At 34.9% G+C, this 24,234-nt stretch overlaps 1 protein-coding gene across 3 annotated transcripts in view; it reads right to left on the bottom strand.

Moving 5' to 3' along the window:
* Window positions 1-24,234, bottom strand: part of EPHA3 (EPH receptor A3) — a 354,910-nt gene that overhangs the window by 10,807 nt on the left and 319,869 nt on the right. For all 3 annotated transcript variants that reach the window (XM_032882231.1, XM_032882232.1, XM_032882233.1), the window contains exons 14-15: window positions 13,055-13,204; window positions 11,341-11,534 (exon numbers count right to left, since the gene is read on the bottom strand). In XM_032882231.1, coding sequence (XP_032738122.1) covers window positions 11,341-11,534; window positions 13,055-13,204 — 344 coding nt within the window. The remainder of the gene's footprint in view (window positions 1-11,340; window positions 11,535-13,054; window positions 13,205-24,234) is intronic.

Raw genomic sequence — 24,234 nt, 5'->3', positions numbered from 1 at the left:
AATAACTTTTCAAGCTCATAATGATTCTATAACCAATGCTTGCAAATAGGTATGCTATTCTCACTTCTGTAGTTTCTGTTTTCATTACTGCAAATAATATATATTATTAACATTAAAACTGTGTGTGTCATACCTAATCTTTAACTTATAATTGAGAAGGTACATTTAGATTTTTACCTTTTCAAAGTTATATTCAGAATCTTTCATGTTTTGTGATACTGCAATTGAATTGAATTAGCATTGAACTCTTAAAACTTTTTAAAATTATTTTTTAAATCCCTAATATTAGGATTTATTAACTAAACTTCATATTTTCCTATCTATTAAAAATTAATACTTTACCTAACTGAAATCTATTTTTTGAGGTGCTTAAATTCAACATTTAGAATTGTCAGAAGACAGAACAAATGAAGAATATACTAACATACATTTATCCTTATTTTAGAAACAAACTCAGCTCTTTAAAGTACCAATTCAATAATATTTTTAGAAGTAGCATGGAATAATGACAGAAGGAACAGTCCTGACAAAATTAAACTGCATAGTGTTTTATCTATGAATAATAACCATTGATTATCATTTAGGAAATGTGGTAAAGCCATGTTCTCAGGAGGAAAAGTTTCTGTAAAGCAAATCTACAAATACGCCAACTCTACTGACATTTAAAAGGAATTTTTAATTGGGAGATTTTTATTACCACTGATATTTCTCAACTCACTCCCATAGAAAACATGCTTAAGTGTGACGCTAATATTCTCAAACCTGAACAAATTTGTATCATGTCCTAACCCTGCAGGCTGCTGTTGGAAACACATGAGAGAATGTAATTTGACAGTCCGTTTGGATTTTGATGGGGATACATTAAATTTTTTTGATGAAAATAAATTTTTAAGTATTTTTTTCATTTGATATAAAGAAATGTTAAGGAAATCTTAATACTCAGTTGAAAAAATTGATAGCATGACAGTTTGGTTCTGTCTGTATTTTTATCCTCTGTGGAGAAAATAGTTCAATAGCTAGTTCCCTCCCTCTCCTGATCATTTGTAAAGAGGAAGGCGGCTGAGAATGGATGGCTTTTCAACCTTCTTTCCATTAAACTAAACTCAACTATTACAATTTCATCTACCTCAAGTATTTTATTTATAAATTAAAAACAAAAAATTATAGAGTTTATAATTTCATTTATATATTATGGTTTAGTTTTAACTAACACTCAGAGGTTATCTTTAAAAAATGGAAAAGAGACAAAAATTAGATATTATTTTAAAAATCATTGATTTTCTTTCCTTCAAGGAATACCTAGAAAACTACACGATATAAATAGAACATTGTATAAATTATTCTCTTTGGGGGAATATGTAAAAATAATTTTCTATGACTCTTTAAATTACTCATCTGTAAAAAAGGTTAAATCATTGAAAATTTCTTGGTTTTGTTTTCTTTCCCAGGAACTTGAGGAATTACAGATACAGATACACAAGCCAGATTCCAAAATTTACACAATATTCTTTGATTGTTTTAACATGGCCCTCATGGGTGAAATAGCTTTTGTCACTAGCCAGCATTACATAGAACACTGGACCCCTTGGATAAGTCACTGAATTAGCAAACAAAATTGATAGGAATCCCATTAAATCAGGTGGAGACAATTTTATAAGAAAAATGAAGTCATACTTAGAAGACAATAAAATACTAAACCATCAACAGGCAAACGTGCACACACACACACACGCACGCGTGCACACAGGCACACACACAGGCACAGACACGCCCGCGCACACACCCCACAGCTTGTATTTCTACAGTAGCTGCAGTAAAGAATCTAATGTCTACTCTTGGTCCCATGAACAGCAATACTCCTTTATTTATGGGCTTGTGGGTATGAAGAATCAAACCCCAGGACATTTATTCAGAATATTTATGAACTGTGCCTAATAGCAAAATGCAGAATTTTTTCTTCTCAGTTCAAACTGGTTTGTATTTTTAAACTCAACACTATAGCCAGACTCAACAAGAGTTTAGAGAAAATTAGTATAAACAAACTGAAATGGAACAGGACGTGCAGATTAGGGATTAGAGTGACCCCAACTGAGTTTTTCTGTTTATTACTTGGATCAAAGTACAATGAAGACAAAGAATGGCCTAATTTTAATGCCAGTGACCTCAGAATAACCAGCCCTGCAAAGTATCATTTTTCCACTTCCAGGATTTCTCTGGGGAATTCAAATAAAAATTGGTTCCTTTCCTCCTCAGAGAGGACATCTGGAGAGTTTATCAATGGATAGGAATTTGTCTCTCACTGTGAAGAGCCTGTGATGTCTCTTCATGCGCACCAAGGGAATGTCCGCTTTTTTGAGCAGCTGCAGGCATTGGCTATTTTTTTTTAGACCCAGCCCCAGACTTGGGTCTGAAGGGGAAATTTATAGGCTGGGTGATGTGCACCGTGAGCTCACACTTTTACTAGACAAATTAGATAGGTTTCAATCCATGCAGCTGTAAACGATGTCCTGCAGAGTTCCACCTGATCTTTTACAGCTTTTCATAAATCAGTACCTACTGGCCGCAAACCGCAGTCATTAAAAAGAAATCATGGAAATTACATGTTTGCTCAGGGGAAGCAAAAAAATAACTTTCCTCTCCCTTCTCTCTCCCTCCTTGTATTTAGGCTTGTGAATTATTCTTTTATGGATTTTCATACTGTTGCATTAAAGAGGTATGCATGTATTTTCTTCCCATCAATTCCTGCAAATGGTTTCATACCAATTAGCACCCAATATTGGGGACCAAATATCAATAAAGAACTGCCAGTCCCAAGAATATCTTCTCATAATGAGCTTATTTCAATATTGAATTAGAATTCCAAATCATTAGGGTTGAATGTTAAGTTATCCTTTTAGAATATAAAGACTCCTTTTGGTATACAAACGGCTTTATTTTTCATGTATTAAAAATAATGATTAATACACATTTCCTTGATAAGTAAGTAGGTCCCAACTACGTTTAGAAGTAAATATCAATAACAGCGGAGATGAACACTCTATGACTATAATTATCTACATTTTTTCTGTTGTTCTGAATAGTTTCAGGGAATATATGTACTCAAGAATAGTTTCTTAAAGGCAGAATATCAATTATATCTATCTTTATTATTGTCTGAAATTAGTTATCTAATTTTTCAATGATTCTTCTTGATTGTTAATTTTTTTTTATTTGAAACAATGTCTTCCTGCTATATTTCAGGGGTAAATCTTGTATTTGTCAATTTTTTACATGTGGATTTATTATAATTTTGATCTTTTTATCACTCACATTAAAAATTCTACATAAGATTAGGAAAATTTAATTTGTCCTAAGTAACTAAAAATAATTTTGAGTGTATAGAGTTCCCAATAGGAAAGTAGTATATCTATGACATATTAAGGAAAAGTAAAGTCCTTGTGTTTATTTTAGTTATCTCTGGGCCTTAAGGATAAGAATCTTAGCGGTTATAGCTATTACATCTGGTTTAATTCCTCCCAATGGCAAAATTACCTACTTTGATTTTTAAGATTAAAAAAAAAATCATCTGGGTCTTTGGCACACTCGCTTCCCTATAAAAGCTTCTTCATCGTATTTGATCAGTGAGGAAAGTCACCTTGTCAGTTTCAGAATTGGAGGTCAAAGTCAACGTTCAGAAATAGATTGTTTTTGATTGTTAGACTTCTCTTAAAGGATGTAGTATTTGTCAAAAGCAGTTATTCTCAAAAAGAATTATATCATATTCTCTTAGAAATCAGAAGTATTTTATTTACATGAATTTACTTCTATTAACAGGGAAACATTACTAGTGTTGCTTATGTTTACTCTTATTTATCCTGCCAAGTTAATAAAAAAAAAAAATCCCTTCAAAGTTAGTGATCAATACAATGGAACTATATATTTTAAATTATTTCAGTAAACCACCTGAGTGTAATTGGGTCTACAGAACCTCATTCTCAATTATATTTAGAGGGATGCTTGGGTGGCTCAGTTGGTTAAGCACCCTGCTCTTGATTTTGGCTCTGATCATGATCTCAGGGTCCTGAGATGGAGCCTAATGTTGAACTCTATGCTCTGTAGGGACTCTGCTGGAGATTTTCTCCCTCTCCCACAGCCTCTCCCCACCATTCACATGCTCTCTAAAACAAATAAATATTTAATTTTTTTTTAATTACAATTCAATACATTGTTTAAGACCTTATGCCATGAATTTGGTTGCCTTCACTTTAGAAATACACAGGATGTATTATTCAATACTTTATGCCAAAAATTTGTATTCCATAAATTAAAATATTATTGAAGAATCCAAATGCCTGGAGTATTAAATTACATAAATTTAAAGAAAAAAATGTCTCTATTTCATTTTATATAAATGCCCATAAATTAAAAAGGAATTTATTTAGTGCCTAAATAGAAATGAATCAATTCATCTCACATTTTTCTCTATTGTTAGTCTTCTTTATTTTTAATTTAGCTACATTCATAAAAATAACTTAATTCACTTAAATCTAGGAGCTATATTTTATATAGAATATTAACCATTTGAATATTTATATAGTATAAAATATGTACCATAAAAATAATTTAAATTATACATGATTAATTCTTCAAAATAGTCTCTTTTAAAAAATGAATTTTTAAATTTTCTTGGTGGGGGTAGAGAGGGAGACCAAGAGAGAATCTCAGGTAGGCTCCATGCCGACACTGATCTCACCACCCTGAGATCATGACTGAGCTGAAATCAAGAGTCAGACACTTAACCAACAGAGCCACCCAGGTTAAAAATGAATTTGATTTATTTCTCCTATCTGTGTAACTAAATTATATGTTAAGTAGGAGAAAATTTATCATTGTAAGACCGTTTTCTATTTATTTTTATGTAAGTATTTTTTTTCTTTTTTTAATTATTTATTTATTTATTAGAGAGAGAAAGAGCACAAACAGGGGGAGTGGTAGGCAGGAGAGGGAGAAGTACCCTCCCTCTGCCTGATGTGGGGTTCCATGTTCCCGGAACCCTGGGAGCATGACCTGAGCCAAAGACAGAGGCTTAACTGACTGAGTTACCCAAGTGCCCCATGGAAGTATTTTCTATCAAGAACTTCTTTAAGAAAGATTTTGTTCTTTTTTTCTTTTTTTCAGATTTTGTTTATTTATTTGAGAGAGAGAGAGAGAGAAAGAGCATAAAGCTGGGCAGGGGTGCAGAGGGAGGGGCACAGGGGGAGAAACAGACTCCTCACTGAGCAGGGAGCCTAACAAAGAGCTCAATCCCAGATTCCATGGGTCATGACCTGAGCCAAAGGCAAACGCTTAACCAACTGAGTCACCCAGGCGCCCTGATTTCTTCAATTCTTAAAAAAGGAGGGATCTTTGTTTACTGTTTTATACATGTGCATTACATTTACATTTTTTTTCTAAATTTTTAAAAGCACTGTTTTTTCATTACCTTTTCACATCCAATTATAACTAAACCTCTTAAAATGTTGTATCTCATGTTATCACTGTAAAAGAATCAAAATACTTCTCTAAGAAGAACCCAATGTTATCACCCTTGCCTAAGTGAATGGCTTTTTTCTCTCAGTTGTCTTGTTTTCCCCACCACTCTTAAGCAGCTTTTGATAACAGTTCATTCTATCCACTTTTGGAAAAATCCTGGAGCTGTGGATTCAGTAATGGTCTAAGTCACATTTTTAATTCTGCCCCTGATTTCTACCAACCCCTTTGTACCTTCTGCTCTGTGATTGGTACTGTTCCCCCAAAGTTCTAAATAGACCGTTTTCTTTCTCTCTGGGTAGTGTATGCAGTGGGTTAATGTTCTGAGATATTTATGAATGTTTCACACTTTTATTTTTCTTTTAGGACTGCCATCCACTTACATTAATTGGCTCTACAATCCCCTTATAAGGGGCCAGAAATCCCCATGAGCTACCATCACACTGTGTTACATAGGATGGAAGTATTCATCCGTTTCAATTAGCTTCTTGGCCCTTACAAACATTTTGGTTCTGGATTAAGTGATGGAGGCATTTAGAAGCTTCAAAAGGATCCCTAAACACTAAGAGAGCCCAGAGGCAGCAAGAAGAAGCATGGATTGGGGGGGAGGGGTGGGATGACCCAATGTCAACCTCTGTGAACAGACACCCTCCACTACTCATAGATTAAAATCTCTTTATAATCCATGAGATATAAAAGTTTTAATTACAAATTACAATTTTAGAAAAATAATAAGAGATATATTTGTGATAAAGCCCATCATTACTAGGGGCACCTGTGTGGCTCAGTCAATAAGTGCCTAACTCTTGACCTAGGCTCAGGTTACGATCTCGGGGACCTAAGATCGAGCTCTATGTCAGGCTCTCCACACAGTGTGGAATCTACTTGCCCCTCTCCCTTTGCCTCCCCCAGCTTGTGTTACCTGTCTCTCTCAAACAAATAAATAAAATCTTTAAAAAAAAAAAAATCAAACAAACCAACCCAGCATTGATAGATTGAGGTCTGTACCCCTAGGCAAGTTTCTGTGAGGCTTTTTATTATCTTTATAGAGAGAAGGTTCTATATTCATTGCCCAGGTTTAATTTCTACCCCAGTTTGAGATGTGAACTTCTAGTTTCCCGTGGGACTTGGGCTCATTGTTCCAAAATGCTCTTCGGTCTCACAGACCTGCTCTTCCTTATGCTCTTCCTATGCTGTCAGTGAGAGCACTGTTCTCATGTCCTCCATGTTCAAAACCTAGAAGTACTCTCCAACACTTTCTCTGTCGATCTGCACAGCTCCTTGGCCACCATGTCCTATAATACTTCAGTAAAACTTTTTGAATTCATACATTTTCTTTTTGTTTCCTCTGATCTACCCGAGAGGAAGTTCTTTCTTAAACAATTGAAATCATCTCCCAACTCCTTATTATGAATGTCTTTACTCCAGCTCTTCTTAGGACTATCTGCCAGAGACCTATTCGATAGGCAGCAGACCACATGTCACTTAAGTATTTTCCATGGTTTCTCTTTTCCTTATGGACAAAAGTCTAGATCTCTAATGATGCCACAAAATCTTCCATTATCCTGTGAAATAATCTATCAAGCTCTTTCTTCATCCTTGGCTTTTTAAATCCTATATTCCTGCAGAATTGTATGATGCCAAAAAATTTGGAAGTATCCTAAGTTTTTGTGTGTTTGCTTCTTTGCACAGTGTTCCCCTAGCCTGATCTGATCTGATATGCCTAAAGATATTTCATCCAGTGTTCAAGAGTTACTTCTTCTCTACAACTAATCATCACAGAGCCTAGTAAAATGCCTGGCACAAAGTAACTTCTAACTGAAAATCTGTGGCTTTATATCAATGTACTGTCTAAACTTCAAGTTCATGTATGTCTCCTTCAATTACACTACTTTTAGGAAAATAAATCAATTACTGGAAGACAAACATAACATAAAATTTAATACAACTCTCCTTCTTTTCTCACCACCTCTTGCAATATCTAAGTTTTTAGTTGGCACACCCGGACCATCTGCTTATATACCCTCCCACTTCCAGCAAGAATATTCACAAAGACACTTTTAGTGGAAGGTTCTCTGGGAATTATTCTGTTATGAATCACCAACTCTAATGAAGGTTGAAAAGTGAAATGATGCATTGTAGAAGTATTTCTGTAATGTATATGCAATAAATTTTGCCATGAAACTAACTAGACACAGGCTGACTCTGGAAAACATCATCTCCATTGGAATGATGGAATAATATTACTTTTCCTAATGGAGTTTATAGGCATAATTCTATACACTAATCTAAGTAAGTCATTCAGATACTTGAATTCTTGGTGCCATCCACAAAATCAGATGAGGACAGTCTCCTAGTGTGCTTGGATGAGGACGTTTTGGAGGTGAGTTGATAGAGACATGAAATTTTGCTTAGGAGAAGATTTTAAGATTTTAGTATTACGACCAATGTCTGCATAAATCTATATAATGAATAGGAAAAAAAAACCCAAGAATTTTTAAAAAATCCTTTATCTATTGAAATGGATGTTTATTATTTTAGAAAATGTATATTGGTGTACTTAGTAGATAGTCATTGAGTTCCCAGTACCAACTTGGTACTGGTAATATAAGAGAGACATGGCATCTGATATCATAGGACTTAGAATTTATCTGAGTAATGGATACTTAAAAAGAAAACACACAAAAGAAATTAAATTAGGAAAGCAGTGGAAGGGTGAGGCTATCATGAGAAAGTAAAAGCATAAATTTTTTGAATATTAATTTTGAAGACAGTGTGAGACTCTGATTTGAGAAGTTTGGCCATGAAGTCTTGTGGATAAAGAAGGAAGGATCTGGCAGAGATGTGAGGTCAGCAGAGGTAATGTTGGCAAACAGTATCTCCTAAACTCCCTGTATGATAAAAATCACCTGAAGTTTTTTATCAAACTATCCAAATTCTATTCCCCTTTCCTAGAGTTTCCTAGACCAGGATAACTATCTATTTAACTAGTTATCCTGTGATTCTTATTGCCAGGGAATTTTTTTTTTTTTTAAGATTTTATTTATTTATTTGACAGAGCAGGCTCCCCACTGAGCATAGAGCTCGATGCGGGGCTAGATCCCAGGACCCTGGGATCATGACCTGAGCCTAAGGCAAAGGCTTTAACCCACTGAGTCACCCTGGTGCCCCTTGCCGGGGGAATTTGAGAAACAATGTAATTTAACACATTTATGTGGCAATGATTCTGCCCCCCAAAAGTGTCTAGATATGCAAAGGAGGAGAGAGGGAGAGAGTTGGGGGAGAGGGAGAGAAAGGAAGGATTTGTCTCTGACAAGTAGATGGACCCTTGCTCTACACCCCTCTTATAATTAGAGGGAGAAAAAAAAAAAAAAGCAAGATGGGTAGGTGCAGGCACCTAACTTTTTGTTTTGTTGCCAGAACTTCCCATCTGAGGGCTCGTATTTTCTCAATGAAGTGTGTGGCAAGGACATCACTGGAAAATTAAAGGGGGATGGGAATGAGTTTAATCAGTGATGATAAAGGATGAAATAAGCATTATTTAAAATGGGAAAGCAGCGCCTGGGTGGCTCAGTGGGTTAAAGCCTCTGCCTTCGGCTCAGGTCATGATCCCAGGGTCCTGGGATGGAGCCCCACATCGGGCTCTCTGCTCATCGGGGAGCCTGCATCCTCCTCTCTCTGTCTCCGCCTGCCTCTCTGGCTACTTGTGATCTCTGTCTGTCAAATGAATAAATAAAATCTTTAAATAAAATAAAATAAAATAAAATAAAATAAAATAAAATGGGAAAGCAAAATTTTAAAGGAAAAAAAATTTTCTTGACACTGTTGTATGGAACTTGAGGTTGTTACTAATCAATTTATATTGATGCAGTCCACCTAGTTGTGTGTTTTAAGGACAATAAATAAACATGTAAACACAACTTCCACGACTTTTATATTTAAGTGAATTAAGATATGTGGGACTTCTCAGAAAAATATTTTTCCTAAAGTTACTTATTTTGTGACAAAATACATAGAATTTATCAAGTACTAAGAATATATATTAGGAGAAATAATATTCAATTTCAGTAAGAATGGAAAAGTGAATTTAAGAAGTATTTTAAAATTTGGGTACTAGGAGATACCTGATATACTATGACCGGATATTAACACCATTTTCCCCACACAGAATTGGAGTTAAATATACCTTGATCATATTACATGAGTTAGAAATACTATCCTATAGAAATGGCTTGCATGTCTTTTTTATGATATGGAAAGAACTGAAAGATATTTATTTTTTGTTGTTCTTGCTTTCCCCCCATGACTGCTATTTGATATAGATCAAAAGAAATGGATTCAGGGTACAAACTATGGCCCAGAGAAGGGATTTCTCCAACCCGTTGTGTGGATCCAACCCATCGGGTGGATTTCCAAGAGAGTCTGTACAGTTTCTCTCTGTGAAGATTTGAGCAAGAGATTCAATCTTACAGGATAAGTTACAAGTAGCTTTTCCTGCTAAGGATATATCATCAAGTTTAATCTTAGTGACCCCTAAATGTTATTTTCAACAAATAATCTATAATTTTAGATGCTGATATTAAGACTTTGGTTTGGATTCCTCTTATTCATTTCATCCAAATATAGTGCAAAACCTGGATCACGTAGTCTTAATATAATTGTTCCTCTTAATGTTAAAATGTTAAAAATCATATGCTATTATAAAGTGCAGCAGCAAATGCTCTATCAATTTGAAAGTCATAATTCTCAGTGATTATCAGTAAAGACAGCAAAAGAGAAACAAACTCCTTCGAATAAAGCATTATGTTGTATCTTTTACATCTTTTACAGGAGTCATGGTAAATCATCACTCACTATGTAGCATTTTTACATCCCACTTAATACTGTGGATATATATGCATACTAAGTGTAGTTCTTTTACTACAATCATGCAACTGTCCTCTAAGAGCACATATCATCAGAATGGAAAAGAACTGTTTTGCTCTTATGTGTATAATAAGAATATAAATCTTTAAACATGACAGCTTTGCCTTTAGTTTCTCTGAGAAGTATTAAATATATTAACACTTTTTTTTTCCCTTCTCATGGTCATTGACAAAATTCATCTCTCATTCCCTACTTCTCCAATAGCACTTTTTAGATACACTTTAACTTGCATTCCTCAAAATCATTAAGAGAACACAGGAGGAATATGCATAAAATTTAATGCCTGTCATGCATTTGGAATTGCATTATAGCTTTGATTTACTGACATCTGTCTTCTGTTGCCGGACACTGACATTATTTTATACTCCGTTTTATTCTCTACAGTGTCTAACAAAGTCACTGGCACACAATATAGGTTCAACAAATGTTTGTTTAGTTACACAGTGGGGGGAACTGCATCTGCTGGCCCACTGCAATGTTTTGGTACCTTTATTATTTTTGAAGCTTTGTTTTAGATGAGGAATGAATCAGGACTTTGCTAGAATTCACCACCACCCCAGGAGATTTCATTTTTTTCTCTTAAAATTTTTGTTTACACAGTAGAGTGAAAAGAAGCTACATGTCCAGGGTTCCTATCTCCCGAAGATTTAAACCCAAGACCAAATGTAAGTCAAGATGGAAGTTAAAAATATCTCTGAATTTCATCATTACTATTAAACAACATAAGAATTTCTCTTGGAAGTTTTTTTCTTTTTTTTTAAAGGAAGAAAAGAAAGACACTTTTCTCCAGTCCTCAGGAAAACAAGTTTCAAAGAATGCAGTTAGGGAAGTGGGAGAAGAAAATTAACACAGTGGAGATAGAGAAAACACACTGATGTGTGAGTGAGAGCAAAATCTGAGTGTCACCTTGCTGCCGCGCTGGTGATGATCTTCAGGCTGCCTGGGTTCCGGATAAGCTTGTCCAGAATGCTGACAATCTGCTCAAACTTCGGTCTGTTGTTTCTGTCTTTCTGCCAGCAGTCCAGCATCAGCTGATACAATGCAGCTGGGCAGTCCATGGGGGGTGGCAGCCGATAGCCTTCATCCACAGCTTTAATCACCTGTATGAGAAGCAGTTTCCAGGGACTTCAGAACTGAGACTCCTTTTATTCTCCGTGGGAAGGGTATGCCAATGTGAATATTTTAAAGTTAAGTGGAAAAGTTCTCATTTTCAGTTACTTAATAGGATGGCAGCTTATCAAATAAATAAGAAATTATTCCTGCCTAGAAATGTTATATAAAAGGAGAGCTAGAGAGAGAGAACGTGAATTCAAGAAAGAAGCATTTGTCAAGCTCCTTTTCAGATGAAAATCAGAAGAAACATTCTGTGACATAGGAAATTCAATGAGTTATAAAGAAATTATTATGTGGTAATACAGATTTATATGGAATATCATTTGTATGTGAATGGATAAAGAAATAGTTAGTGTACAGATTTTGTTTATACTTCATTCAAATGGTACCTCCCAAATCATAGTAAGTTCTTTAGATAGGATCCTATGTGCCGAACAATGAAGTGATTATTAGTTCATTTGTACTTTTAAATCACATCAAACAGTGATTTTCAAACTTACTGTGTATCAGAATAATATGGAGGACTTAATGTATAGACTGTTCTCCTCTGATTCCATAAGTCTAGAGGAAGGCCTGAGAATTTGCATTACTGCAAATTCCCAAGCCCTGCTAAAGCTGCTGGTCCAGAGCCCACAGTCTGATATCCTCGAATACAGAGAAAATTTGGACAATAGAGATGTGGAAAAGTGAGTCTGATTTTCCCAGCACTATTATAAACATAGCTGGATTGGAGAGTACAGAAAGGTTTTATATGCAAATATGGTAAAAACAGTTTTATATGTAGTGGGCAGCAAATGACTAAAAACATCTGAGCTTTCCATCTCATGTATCTTTGAGATCATGCTTACAGTCTTTGGCTAAGGAAAAAGAAAAGCCTCTGAGCGCTGATCCCATGTCAACAGCATTCTTTTGCTAAGCATTTGCAAGACATGACTTCTAAAACCAAAAATCCTTTTCAAAAATCATATCACAGTTACAATAGAAAGTTTAACATTATTTTCCAACCATATACTTCAATTTATATGACTAAATTCACATGTAAGTTTAATATATTAAGAAAAATAACACACAGACATTGGTTGCTTTGTCTGACACTGGGAAACACTATGTTTAAGTAAACAAAATGCTGGCATAGATGCATTAATTAGATCTACAGAGAATGGCAGACATGTGGCTTTTTAATGTTACATAGAAACAATTTTATAGCAAATACTTCAAACAGTCCCCGATATCTATTGACTATCCTTTCAGTCACTTATTTCATTACATTCTTATTACAAATGTCCTTATTTTGTCTCATTTCTAAACCCCTGCTTCAGGGAAACGTGTAAATCTGTAAGAGCAACTCAATTAACATCCTTGCAAGACTTGGAAACTATTTCATTTCTTCTAAGTATTCTATTTCAATGTCACAAACTGGGAGCCACCTGGTTTCATTATGCTCCACTTCCTTGCACAGCTTGATCTCTTAATCTGAACCCATAATTCATTGACTACAAATACTTACATCCTGATTGGACATCTCCCAGTATGGTCTCTCTCCATAGGACATCACCTCCCAGAGAACAATCCCGTAACTCCATACGTCGCTGGCTGACGTGAACTTGCGGTAAGCTATAGCTTCTGGTGATGTCCATCGGATTGGGATCTTCCCTCCCTTTAAATATAAAATTATGCACATATGTGATCAAGACTGAATTTGTCAGAGTACGTCTGAAATGGAATATGGGTTTCTGCTGAAATATCTGGATGTTCTATTTTAATGCCAAGCAGAAGTGAGTGGCATCCCATGTACTGAAGTGTTTACTTATAGTTAATCTGTTGAAAGGAAAACATTTAAAAATTATTTAAATACTGCTGGCTTATATCAACCAGAGCACATTAATTACTCATCTGAAAAAAATGACCTAAAGTAGGGGTGCTACATGGTATATTAGAATTGACTGTGGTATCCTGAGTCAACCTTCATTGATTTAACATAGATTTATGTTTGACCAAGCAATCTTAGTTCAGAATGCAAGTTAATATTTGTAAAGAACTATACCAAAAGAAGAACTTATACCACTCCTTGATATGTAAGTTCTCATTGGTATTTGTTAACTAAATAAATTTTAAGTTAAATTATACTTCTAAAACACTCTCTTTGATTCATAATCAATCATCTCGATTAGTTTACCCAGTGCTTCACTTCATCATTAATCACTGAAGTACCTTCCATGTACTAGGTAGGCACCACATGAACTAACTAGATATAATAACTACATTCCCAGAACTTATAGTCTAGAGGAGAATCTTGCTTCTCTGAGTTATGGAAGATATAAAGATATAACTCCCATGGAATTTGCTCTCAGTTTAATAAATATATTTAATAAAAATGTGTCGAGTAGCAGCCATATGGGAAGTATTAGGCAAGTCACCGTGGGTGAGACAAATATAAATAACACACTCGCCCTTCTGTTTGGAAAATCTCAGGCAACTAGGAATGATCATTAGTTGTTTTGAATAATGAAATGCAGAAAGAAGTATCTAGTACTTTGTTTCTCAAACTTTATTATATATATGAATCAGCTGGAGCTTGCTCCCATTAAAATGGAAGCACTGATTCAGTAGTTGCAGAGTGTAGCCATGGTCTGCTTTTCTCAAAAGCTCCAGATAATGCTTGCTGGTCATACTGGTCATAGACCTTCCAGGATCTATGCAGCAGAGATGGCTATGATGCAGAGCACGGAGCTGAGAGGCTCACTAGAGAGACTGAGGAGGTCACATATGAATTGAGCCTGAAAAGATGTACAGATCTATTTTAAAGACTTTATTTATTTGACAGAGAGAGACGCAGGGAGAAAGGGAACACAAGCAGGGAGAACAAGAGAGGGAAAAGTAGGTTTCCTGCTGAGCAAGGAGCCCAAAGTGGGCCTTGAACCAACGCCCCTGGGATCAAGACCTGAGCTGAAGGCAAATGCTTAACCGACTGAGCCACCCAGGCGTCCCCATGAGCAGATTTTTGATATAAGAAAAAAAGGCTCAATACTGAAAAGAATTCACATCATCCAAATCACAAGGCCTATTCATCAAAAGGTTTCTTTGGCTGCCTAGCACTTCATTGATTTTGAAGTAGTGCTGGGGGTAGGGGAATGTGAAATATCGCTATGGAGAAATGGATCTTAGGAGATAAAGTTATTAAACCTTGTTACACCTGAGCTTCTTCATGTTATTTGGAAAAGTAAAAGTTCTGGTTCATAGTATAACTGTGGGGCTTAGTGACAAATTTCAGTAAAACCTTTAGCATAGTTCCTGGCACACAGTAAAGACTCAAGAAACATCAGCTTAACACTCTCATACTTGGAAGGAAATACCATATATCAAACAAAGTATCAAACAGAGAAGGAAAATGTATGTTCTCAAAGAAGTTTCCAGTGCGATTATGCTACAGAGTATGTGGAGGAATATGATGGAAGAGGATGGAAAAAGATCAGGTTGAGGCTTAACCATAATCCTCAAGTAAACTGATGCAGCTTAATCCTGCGGAGGACAGGATTGATCTGCGATTAGAACTTTCTCCATAAACTTGATGCCTCTCCGTGATGCTTTCATACAAGTGAACTGCTCAAGGAGAATACTGCCATAGGTCTTTGAAGGAGGTGGGCTTTGAAGAATGCATGAAACGGCAGTGAAGCGAGCACAGAGAGGGTGACTGAGCACAACCTTCTTGAGGAGCTAACAGCCGAAGGCTAGTTGATGCTCTATGTTGGTGAAGTAAAATAAACCAGATTGGGGAGGCGGGAGTGAGACTAATAGCCTTGGGAGATCCCGGGAGACACTACAGTGCACAGTGTGCCCCACAGGAGTGGGATGGTTTAGAACCAGAAAAACAGAACAGAAAACTTTTGTGGTCCAGTAGAGGAGAAGGTCTTAGAAGTTTCCCTTTCTTTTCTCTCTCACTCACTCATTCACTCTCTTCTTCACCGTTTGCATAACTTTCAACATTTTAAAGGGTCCTTTTCATACTCAGATTTGGAGGGTAAAAGGGTGCCTGGGTGGCTCAGTCAGTTAGGCTTCCAACTTTTGATTTAGGCTGAGGTAATGATCTCAGAATCCTGAGATCAAGCCCCACATCAGGCTCACACTGGGTGTGGAGGCTATCTAAGATTCTCTCTCCCTCTGCCCCTCCCCCTCCTGCTCTCCCTGACTCTTTTCTGAAAAGTAAGTAAGTATGTATGTAAATAAATAAACAAATTTGGAGGGTCTAATATTGCCATTTTCTCTGACAATACATTCAATCCTAAAAATACCTAATGAAATGTTAAAACTCCCAAATTAACTTATTTGTACCTGCCTAGATCAAGTTCTGGGTCTAAGGATTCAAGATATCAAATATCCTTAATGTAGACAAAAACAAAATTATACAAGTGACATGTGACATGTGACAAAAACTATTCAGGATGCCAAATGACATCATCTGGCACATTTTCTCTTCCTTAAAAAGCTCTGAGAATTAACAGAAGTCAAACAAAGCTATACTCACAGAGCAAAGGAAATATAATATTCTGCAGTACCAGTTATATATCTTATCTCTGCTACAGACACTTTGCCATTTGCTTTCCTTTGCCCAGAGCCAAATTACTGAGAGCATAAAAAATGCACTTAAAAGGAAGTCCTTTCCTTGATGAAAACTTTGTATCTATTTAGAAATATAAGGCACAGATACAGGTCATCTTATGAATGTCCTTAATTTACAGTAATATATGAACATAGACAAAAACATTAGGTTGATGACTGTCAGGAACAAGACACCTATTTGTTGTGTTTGACCTCAACCAGGATGAAAATGGAACACACTAAAGTTGTTTCATCTTATGTGCTTCATCGTTCTTTTCCACAGAGGAGAGCAATGAGAATATTTTAATAAAATTGCTGAAAATAGTAAAGTACAGAAAAGTGATCCTTTTTGGGAAAAACAGGGCCACACCTGTATTTCAGTTTAGAAGGAGAATCCTTCCCTGTGCTGTTCTGGACAAAGACATAAATGCTATGGGAGGGATGTCTCCTGGGAGCCCATCTTTTCAATGGTGGCTCTGCTCTGCACCATCCCTGAACTTGCCTAGGACTGGTGTAATGTGCTCTCTAAGCTAGAACGTGGTTACAGATTTAAGCAAATTATTTCCAGAATGATTTTCCAATTGAGTGCTATCTATTTACTTTCACTGGATACATTTTATTTAAATGTTGTTTGAAATCCTCACAAAAAGGAAATGCATTTGGAAAATTATTTGATAAATTATTTTAAATAAAACACTTAAATTTTGAATTGTGCTGTCTTGCTAATGTTTTGTAATCATTATAGTCTACCAAACTATAGAAATAGAGGTAAACAAAGATGACTGGGGATTATGGAATATTTTTGTTTTTGGCAATGGTTTTACAATATACATAAATCAACTAATAAAAGTGTCTGATCATTAACAGACTGATCATAAATATCTTGCCCTTTCTTCTCTTCTAATTCCTTCAAGTGGTTAACACATTTTGTATACTGATACAAAGGATTTATTAAATGAACATAGTAGGGAAAGCTTATTGTTAACTACAAGATATTATTCAAATTTAGCAATTGTTGCTATTGCTACTAAAAATAAATCAGACTAAGAGGAATTTTATACATATTTTTCTTTTTCCATGATTGGCAAACAACATGGAGTCATTCTGGCTTTAAATGAAACACAAACAAACAAGTAAACATTGTACCAACTTAATTAAGGCAAGATTGCCAACCGGCAAAATCATCACACGGTTTGAGGAAGGGTCAATGTGTATATTATCACAAATTTTGAATTCAACATTATAGTTTCAAATTCTTTATATTCAATATTGGTAAAAGGAGTTCAAGTAGTAGCTCTTGTCCAATCTGTTGCCATGAGTAATTTTTTTGTCACAATTTGTAATAATTTGAAATTCTTAAACTATAAAAATCTAAATAGGTTGTAAAGCTGAGGAAATACATGCTATTCTTTTTTCTTGGGAGGCTTTTTTCCTGTCTGCCTTCTGCAACTAGTAAACTTAGTTGAACATTCTGGTCAAGTGTGAACTCATTGGTGGAAAATTTAGGAACATTCTAGGCCAAGTTGGTCACTCCAGGTTCTGTGATCCTTCTACCTTTTAATATTATGAGTTGACTGGGATGTTAAGAAGAGTAACTGTCTTGCTTACTGCATTTCTGCATTCCTAGAATTTAAAACAGGAGTCTGACTTTCAAGTTCTCCTATTTACAACAGCTTGTTTCCCAGAGGTGTGTGTAGATTTGTGGAGAGAGAATATAATCACTTATGTTATGGCCTTAGAGTGGTAGATTTTACTGAAGCTATTTGATAATTTGGGGCATATTTAAAAATACAGTTCACTTAGAAAATAATACATTGAACCTAGTTTTTCAGAATATACAAATACTAAGAATGAGCCAATATATAACCCAATAATAACTTAAAAAAATCATACTATTTTTTATGCCTTCTTTCTCCTCATACTATTTAACAATGTTATTTCCATAATGGTAATAAATATAAGAATTATTAAACATCAAGTTTTTATAGTATCTATAAAATTATGAAAATATCCCACAGGGTTGTGCATGGATTAAATATTTTAGAGTTTGCAGAATTCTATAAAGATTTTCATTTGACTCCACAAACAAAATACATCCTACATCAACTATTTCAATTTTAATATTGCAGGTACTTTACCAACCTAAAAATATCACCAACAACTTAATAAATATTATTGTCTCTGAATATGAATACTAATCCATTCCTTTGTAGGATGAGGTAAGTACAATTTTTATACATAAAAATTAATTATGCGTGGCTAAGACTCATATGCTGAAAATACATGACGTATTTACCTGCGAGATAAGTATGTCTACTACAGTTGACTCCAAAGACATATTAATAAAACAAAATCAAAACATCAAAAATAAAGAGGCCATATTTCAAATTTAGAGCACCAGGGGAAGGAATTAAAATTTTAAGTGCTAGATGAAGAACATATGACAATAAAATATTAACAGGAACAAGATTCATACTATTCAGGGGCGCCAGAGTGGCTCAGTCGGTAAAGTGTCTGCTCTCTCTCACTCTCTTTCTCAAATGATTAAATAAAACCTTTAAAAAAAAAAAAAAGGCATACTATTCATTGCATTCTGTTTGTGAAATATCCCCAAGTTCAACATATTAGGCTTGGTGGCAGATGGCTAGAGTGTTGTATTTTTTTTTCCCCCCTCACAAATGGCAATGTAGTCTACATTTCCTCAGGCAACTTATGGTCCAGTATGTACAGGAGAAATTATAAAGTACCTGAGAGGGACATTTGATCTTCAGTCCCATTTTTTACACATTATTTACACATGTTGGGTAATTTTAGAACAAGCTCTCTGTACAGTAGCAACACGATATTTTAAGCCAGATTAATGATTTGTTGTGGGGGCTACCCTGTGCATTGTAAGATGTTTAGTAGCACCCCTGGCCTTTACCCACTAGATAACATTAGCATCCCTCCATTTGTGACAGCCAAAAATCTCTCCAGACAATGCCAAATATCCCCTAGGAGCAAAGTTATCCCTATTTGAAAACTACTACTTTAGATGGTATATGACAAGCTTTATTTAGCAAGGGAAAATAATTCAGACGAGGTCCAGGATTTATCCAGGATTTTATGTAGACTAAGTGGAATTAACTTTTTCTCTTTCTTTTTTTCCTTACTATTCATACCCTTTCTATGGATATTTTTATTTCTGTTCTAGTCAAGTAAAGGCCAAGTTCTACAGAGCTGATTTTGATACCTGGCTTTTAGTAAATTTAACAATATCCTTTTGAGATGTTTCCCTCTATTTTTAACTTTTTTATGTTTTCATGCTTTTTTATTATTTTATTTTATTTTCTCCTTTCTTCTTACCTCCCCCCCCTTTCTTTTTATTTTTGAAAAAGGGATAACTTCCTATTGCTAATAAAACTTTAATTAAGCACCGATTTCTTTATCAAACGGAGGTATCTATGACCGAAGAGTTTAGTAAGAAACAAGTTTTTTACTCCCAGAGCAAACACTATCAATGGCTACAAAAACATTAATGTCATTGACATAGTGAGACACTGGATACAAGTCCCTGAGGGCCCAATTTGGTTCTGAAATATGGGTGAAAGAAGAACCCGTACATTTTAATAATGCCTTACTTCACAGTAAGGCTGTCTGCCTTCAGGTTGAATATCTATATATCTGAGACTATCAAAATAAAATAAAATGGATCTATAAGAGCCTGACTCACTACATTTCCTACAAGTCATCCATTGTAGAATTTATTCATCCTTCTGCTCCTGGTTGATCACAAAAATTTCTTTTTCCTTCTACTCCCCACCCCGATAAATTCAAGCTTACGTTGTTTGACTTCTTTTATATTTTTCAGGTCCAGAAATTGCTTTCTCAGTTATATATGTGAGAGACATTTTGAAACTTTAGATGCTTTTCAAATAACTGCTAAACACATCCTTCATTGGGTTCCCCAAAGATTTGGAGTGATCATTTGGCATACTTCTTTTCTGCCACAGTAAAACTATTCAAGTACAACTGCTATTAACAAGCTAAAGTTTTGAAATCAGTTGACAGTTTTAAGTTTGGCTGGTAAAATGCTACTAGGCACTTAGAGTACTCTAAAGTACAACTAGTTACTATAAAGATGATTTATTAAGATGTACTTTTTTACAATATCCAAATACATTGTAAAATGAACGCATTTACTTAAGGTGGTCTCTATATCCATATGTAAGCTCTCCAGATATTTATGCATTTGAGAAAATTCTCCAATTGCCTGGAGCAACCTCAGAATCACAGCATATGGAGTATATCTAAAACCTCAATTACAAAAAAAAAAAAAATTAAATTTAAACAAATTAAAAAAAAATAAAACCTCCATTACAGAGAAACCTCTTTAGCAGACTGAAGTTAATGCTTGTTTCCCATATTGAAAGCTGCAAACCTAGGATTAGTTCCTTTCAGTGCTGATGTCTCTCTAAGTATAGCTCAGTAATTGGGGTGCAGGAGAATTTATAGTCATTCATTCCATCTGTTTAGCAGAAATTAAGTGTCTTGGTTTCTGGTCAAATTTTAGCATACTGTTTAATTTAATTTAGCCAAGCTTCTTAACTTCTCTGTGCAGTATCTTGTCATTCACCAACTGAAGATTATAGGGAATATTTCTAACAGCTGGACTGACCTATGAACCTTAGCTCCTTCAACTTTCAAATTTCTGTCTTAAACGTACAAGCATATCAAGGATGCTGACATTTTTGATGTTCATTATTTTGGACTCTTAAAGATGTCCTAAGTTTGGATTTACTTATATATTGGATGTCATATCTGGATTTACTCCTATAGAATGCTTAAAGAAAATTTAAAAGAGAAGAATAAAATGGTGCAAGTAAAGATACTTGGGAATCTCTGGGCAGAGGCATTACATAATTGCTACACTTAAATCCAGGATTATAGTTGAAGTAGTCCCAAAACTTGTTCACTTTGTCCAGAAATAGCAGTTGGAGTAAACCTATTCTCAAAAGATCCTGCAATTCAGTTCTCTAAGCTTAATGAATTTAGACAGTTCAAATGAGGCATTTGGCTAAAAGCCTGAATTTTTCAGGCACTCAACTAAAGCCAGCTCTTTCATTATGGGTTAGGGGGTTTCAAGTCTTGATTTCTAAAGAAAAGGAGTATAATTGCTAAACTCTCTGGACATTAAGGCATAATATCTCATATCTGCCCCAATTTTTCTCTAATTATATATACAAATCTCTCCCTGCTGATTTCATAAATGCTTAGCTGATCCACAGTTCACACTGCCTGCCCGTGAGCTCTGTCAGGTCATACTTAGAGTGACAAAGGACTTCGGAGAGTTTATCTTAGTAAACCCTAAGTAATTGAGTGTTTAACCTGGAGGCAAATATTGGCTTCTCAGGTTAAAAGTGGAACCACAGAGATAAATCATTTGACTCAAGGATTTAGCATCTATCTATTGTCAGGAACTGAACTTCATTTACTGTAGACAACAGTAGAAAACAAGGTGAAGGGCAAGCCAGGAAGACTCCCAGGGGAAGCATCTGTTCTAATCCCCAGTAGTTCAAATCTAAAAGCCATTGAGAGAATTGCTCCAGCAGATGTTGATTGCCACAAGAGATCAGAGACAGATGATTTTTTAGGTAGCAGAAGCCTATCCCTTGAACTTTTGAAATGTTTCAACATTATGTGAAATGCTTAAGAATTTCTTAAAATACAAGAAAATCTTCAACTTACATTCTAAGCTATTCTATTGCTATCCAGGTAATGCAGTACAAATAAACAACTTTTCTGTTACTTTCTGTTAGTTTCAAATTAGGTCATCTGATATATAATGTCTATTTTCAACAAAAACAATACAAACATATACATATAAGGTTGAAGATATTTCAGAGTTCAGTGAGGTTTTAAATATTAAACTTTTGTGTTTTATAGATACTCAACTCTAATTATTTTAAAGATTAAAGAAATTCATTTGAAAGTGTATATTTTTAGCACTCTGAACACAGTTTTCCAAAGAAACAATGTTATAAGCAAATAAATCAGAAAGACCTATTCAGTATATAATTGTGATAAAAATAACAGAAACAGAAATATTAGGTTCATTCTAGTTAGTAACCAAACAAATACAAAACTTGAGCAAGCTTAATTTGTTTAATATTGATGATTGAGAAAAAAAGAAAGGTGAAATGATAGGTCGAGAATCTCACAAATATCCAAAAAGACAATACTGACTGGACTTGATGGCAATGGTTCCCTTATAGGCTTATGTTTAATAAATAACAGCTTGAACTAGGGGTCAGTCAATTCCAGAGCAGTGGTCAGCAAATGAAAAAGGAAAAAAGTCACGGGAGTGTATCTGAACCATGACATATAGAATTACGGTTGAAAAGGGGTGACAAGAGAGAAATGTGTCAAATTATTAGCCATTCCAGACATCCAGTGGTAAGACTGACTTAGGACTTCAAGACTGTGATAATTCCCAATGCCAAAGGAACTGGGCTGGTCAATGACTTTGGGGCACTAGGAAAATCTTCAGGTAATGTGTCATCACATATTTGAAAATGTGGGATATTCACAGCAAACTGGAAATAATATCAGAAAGTGATTTTTACTAAGCTTCCAGGCTCACCAACATTACAGACTAGACCAGTCACTATGAGCCTGATGTTTAGTCTGAGTTAAACCATTAATCTGACTACTTAATTTGTCTTCTTGCAAAGTGAGCCTGTTGGAATTAGAACAATGATTAAAATTGATTTATTAAATTGAAAAGATTCTTAAAGCAAAATAAATCTGGTTAATTAACTTTGATATTTATATTATTTTTTCCTCCACTATCAAAAATTCACTGCTCTAATGTCATTTTATCAGGGAAACTCTTGTAATCTTCCTCACTGAAATAACACCCCCCACACACTACCCATATTCTTCATCTTACTTCTCTGCCTTGCTATACCTTTACTTGGTTGTTTATTACCTGAATTCCCACACTAGAATGTCAACTCATAAGGTCAGTGCTTTGTTTTATTTACTGCCCTAGAACAGTGTCTGGCATTTCATAGGCACTCAAACATTGAGTGAATGAATTATGCACTTTAGAGAAAATTTTTTCTGCTGGAGACCATGTAATATTTTACATACAACCTCCGTATTACTATGTTCCACTCTAAAACTATAGCTATGATTTTTTTTTCCCCACATAAATCTGGATAGATTTTTTTCACATGTTAAAATGCTTATGGTATCTATCTCTCTGAATTGGGTGACTAGAAAGTATTAGATCTTTCATTAAATATTGGTGCAACATTGACAACTGAGATTATGAAGTCTTCTAGCATTTTCTGATATTTGAATGCATGACTTTACTTTGTAAAGTTTCATGAGGCATATCCATACTGATCCTAAGAGAGTAAGGAATAAGTTAATGATTGATATTATTTATTTTGGTTCAAAACTTAAAATATATGAAGGCCGCTGATTAGATATTTATGTTACCTTTTTTCCATTCATGTGAGGACATATGATATATATTACTTATCAAAATAATATAATTTTCTTTTTATATCACACTGTTTCTTCATATTCATAGTTTTTAGTCCTTAACTACAGAATAAAGGCTCATGTCCTCTATTATTTATGTCCTTAGAATGGAGTTATCTTGAAGAGGAAAATTTAACTACTTAGCTTCTAACTACTTGCATTAGCCACTTTTTTTTTTTCTTTCTTATCTTGCAAATGAAATTAGGTAAAATAACTGTAGCAGAATATTTCTGGCATCAAGTTGGCAGAATTACAGAGAAAAAAAAATCAAATAAATTATTATGTAAAATAAGATTTCTTTCTCCTTCACTTAACACACAATGCCTGTGATAACTTTTCAGTTGCTTTTATCTCCTAAAAATCAAATAGATACTCATGGGCTATAAATGTAATGAAAGAGAGAAACTTCTTATCCAATATAAAAATCTAACTGCAGAGGTGCCTGGATGGTTCAGGCAGTTAAGTGTCTGCCTTCAGCTCAGATCATGATCCTAGGATCCTGGGGTCGAATTCCACATTAAATTCTCATTTGGGGTGGGGAGGTGGGGAAAAAAAAAA

The sequence above is a fragment of the Lontra canadensis genome, unplaced genomic scaffold (assembly GCF_010015895.1).
Source record: "Lontra canadensis isolate GAN:19392208 unplaced genomic scaffold, GSC_riverotter_1.0 scaffold80, whole genome shotgun sequence".
Taxonomy (NCBI): Eukaryota; Metazoa; Chordata; class Mammalia; order Carnivora; family Mustelidae; genus Lontra; species Lontra canadensis.
The sequence above is the reverse complement of the archived record's forward strand: the minus strand, read 5'-3'. Positions and strand labels throughout refer to the sequence as shown.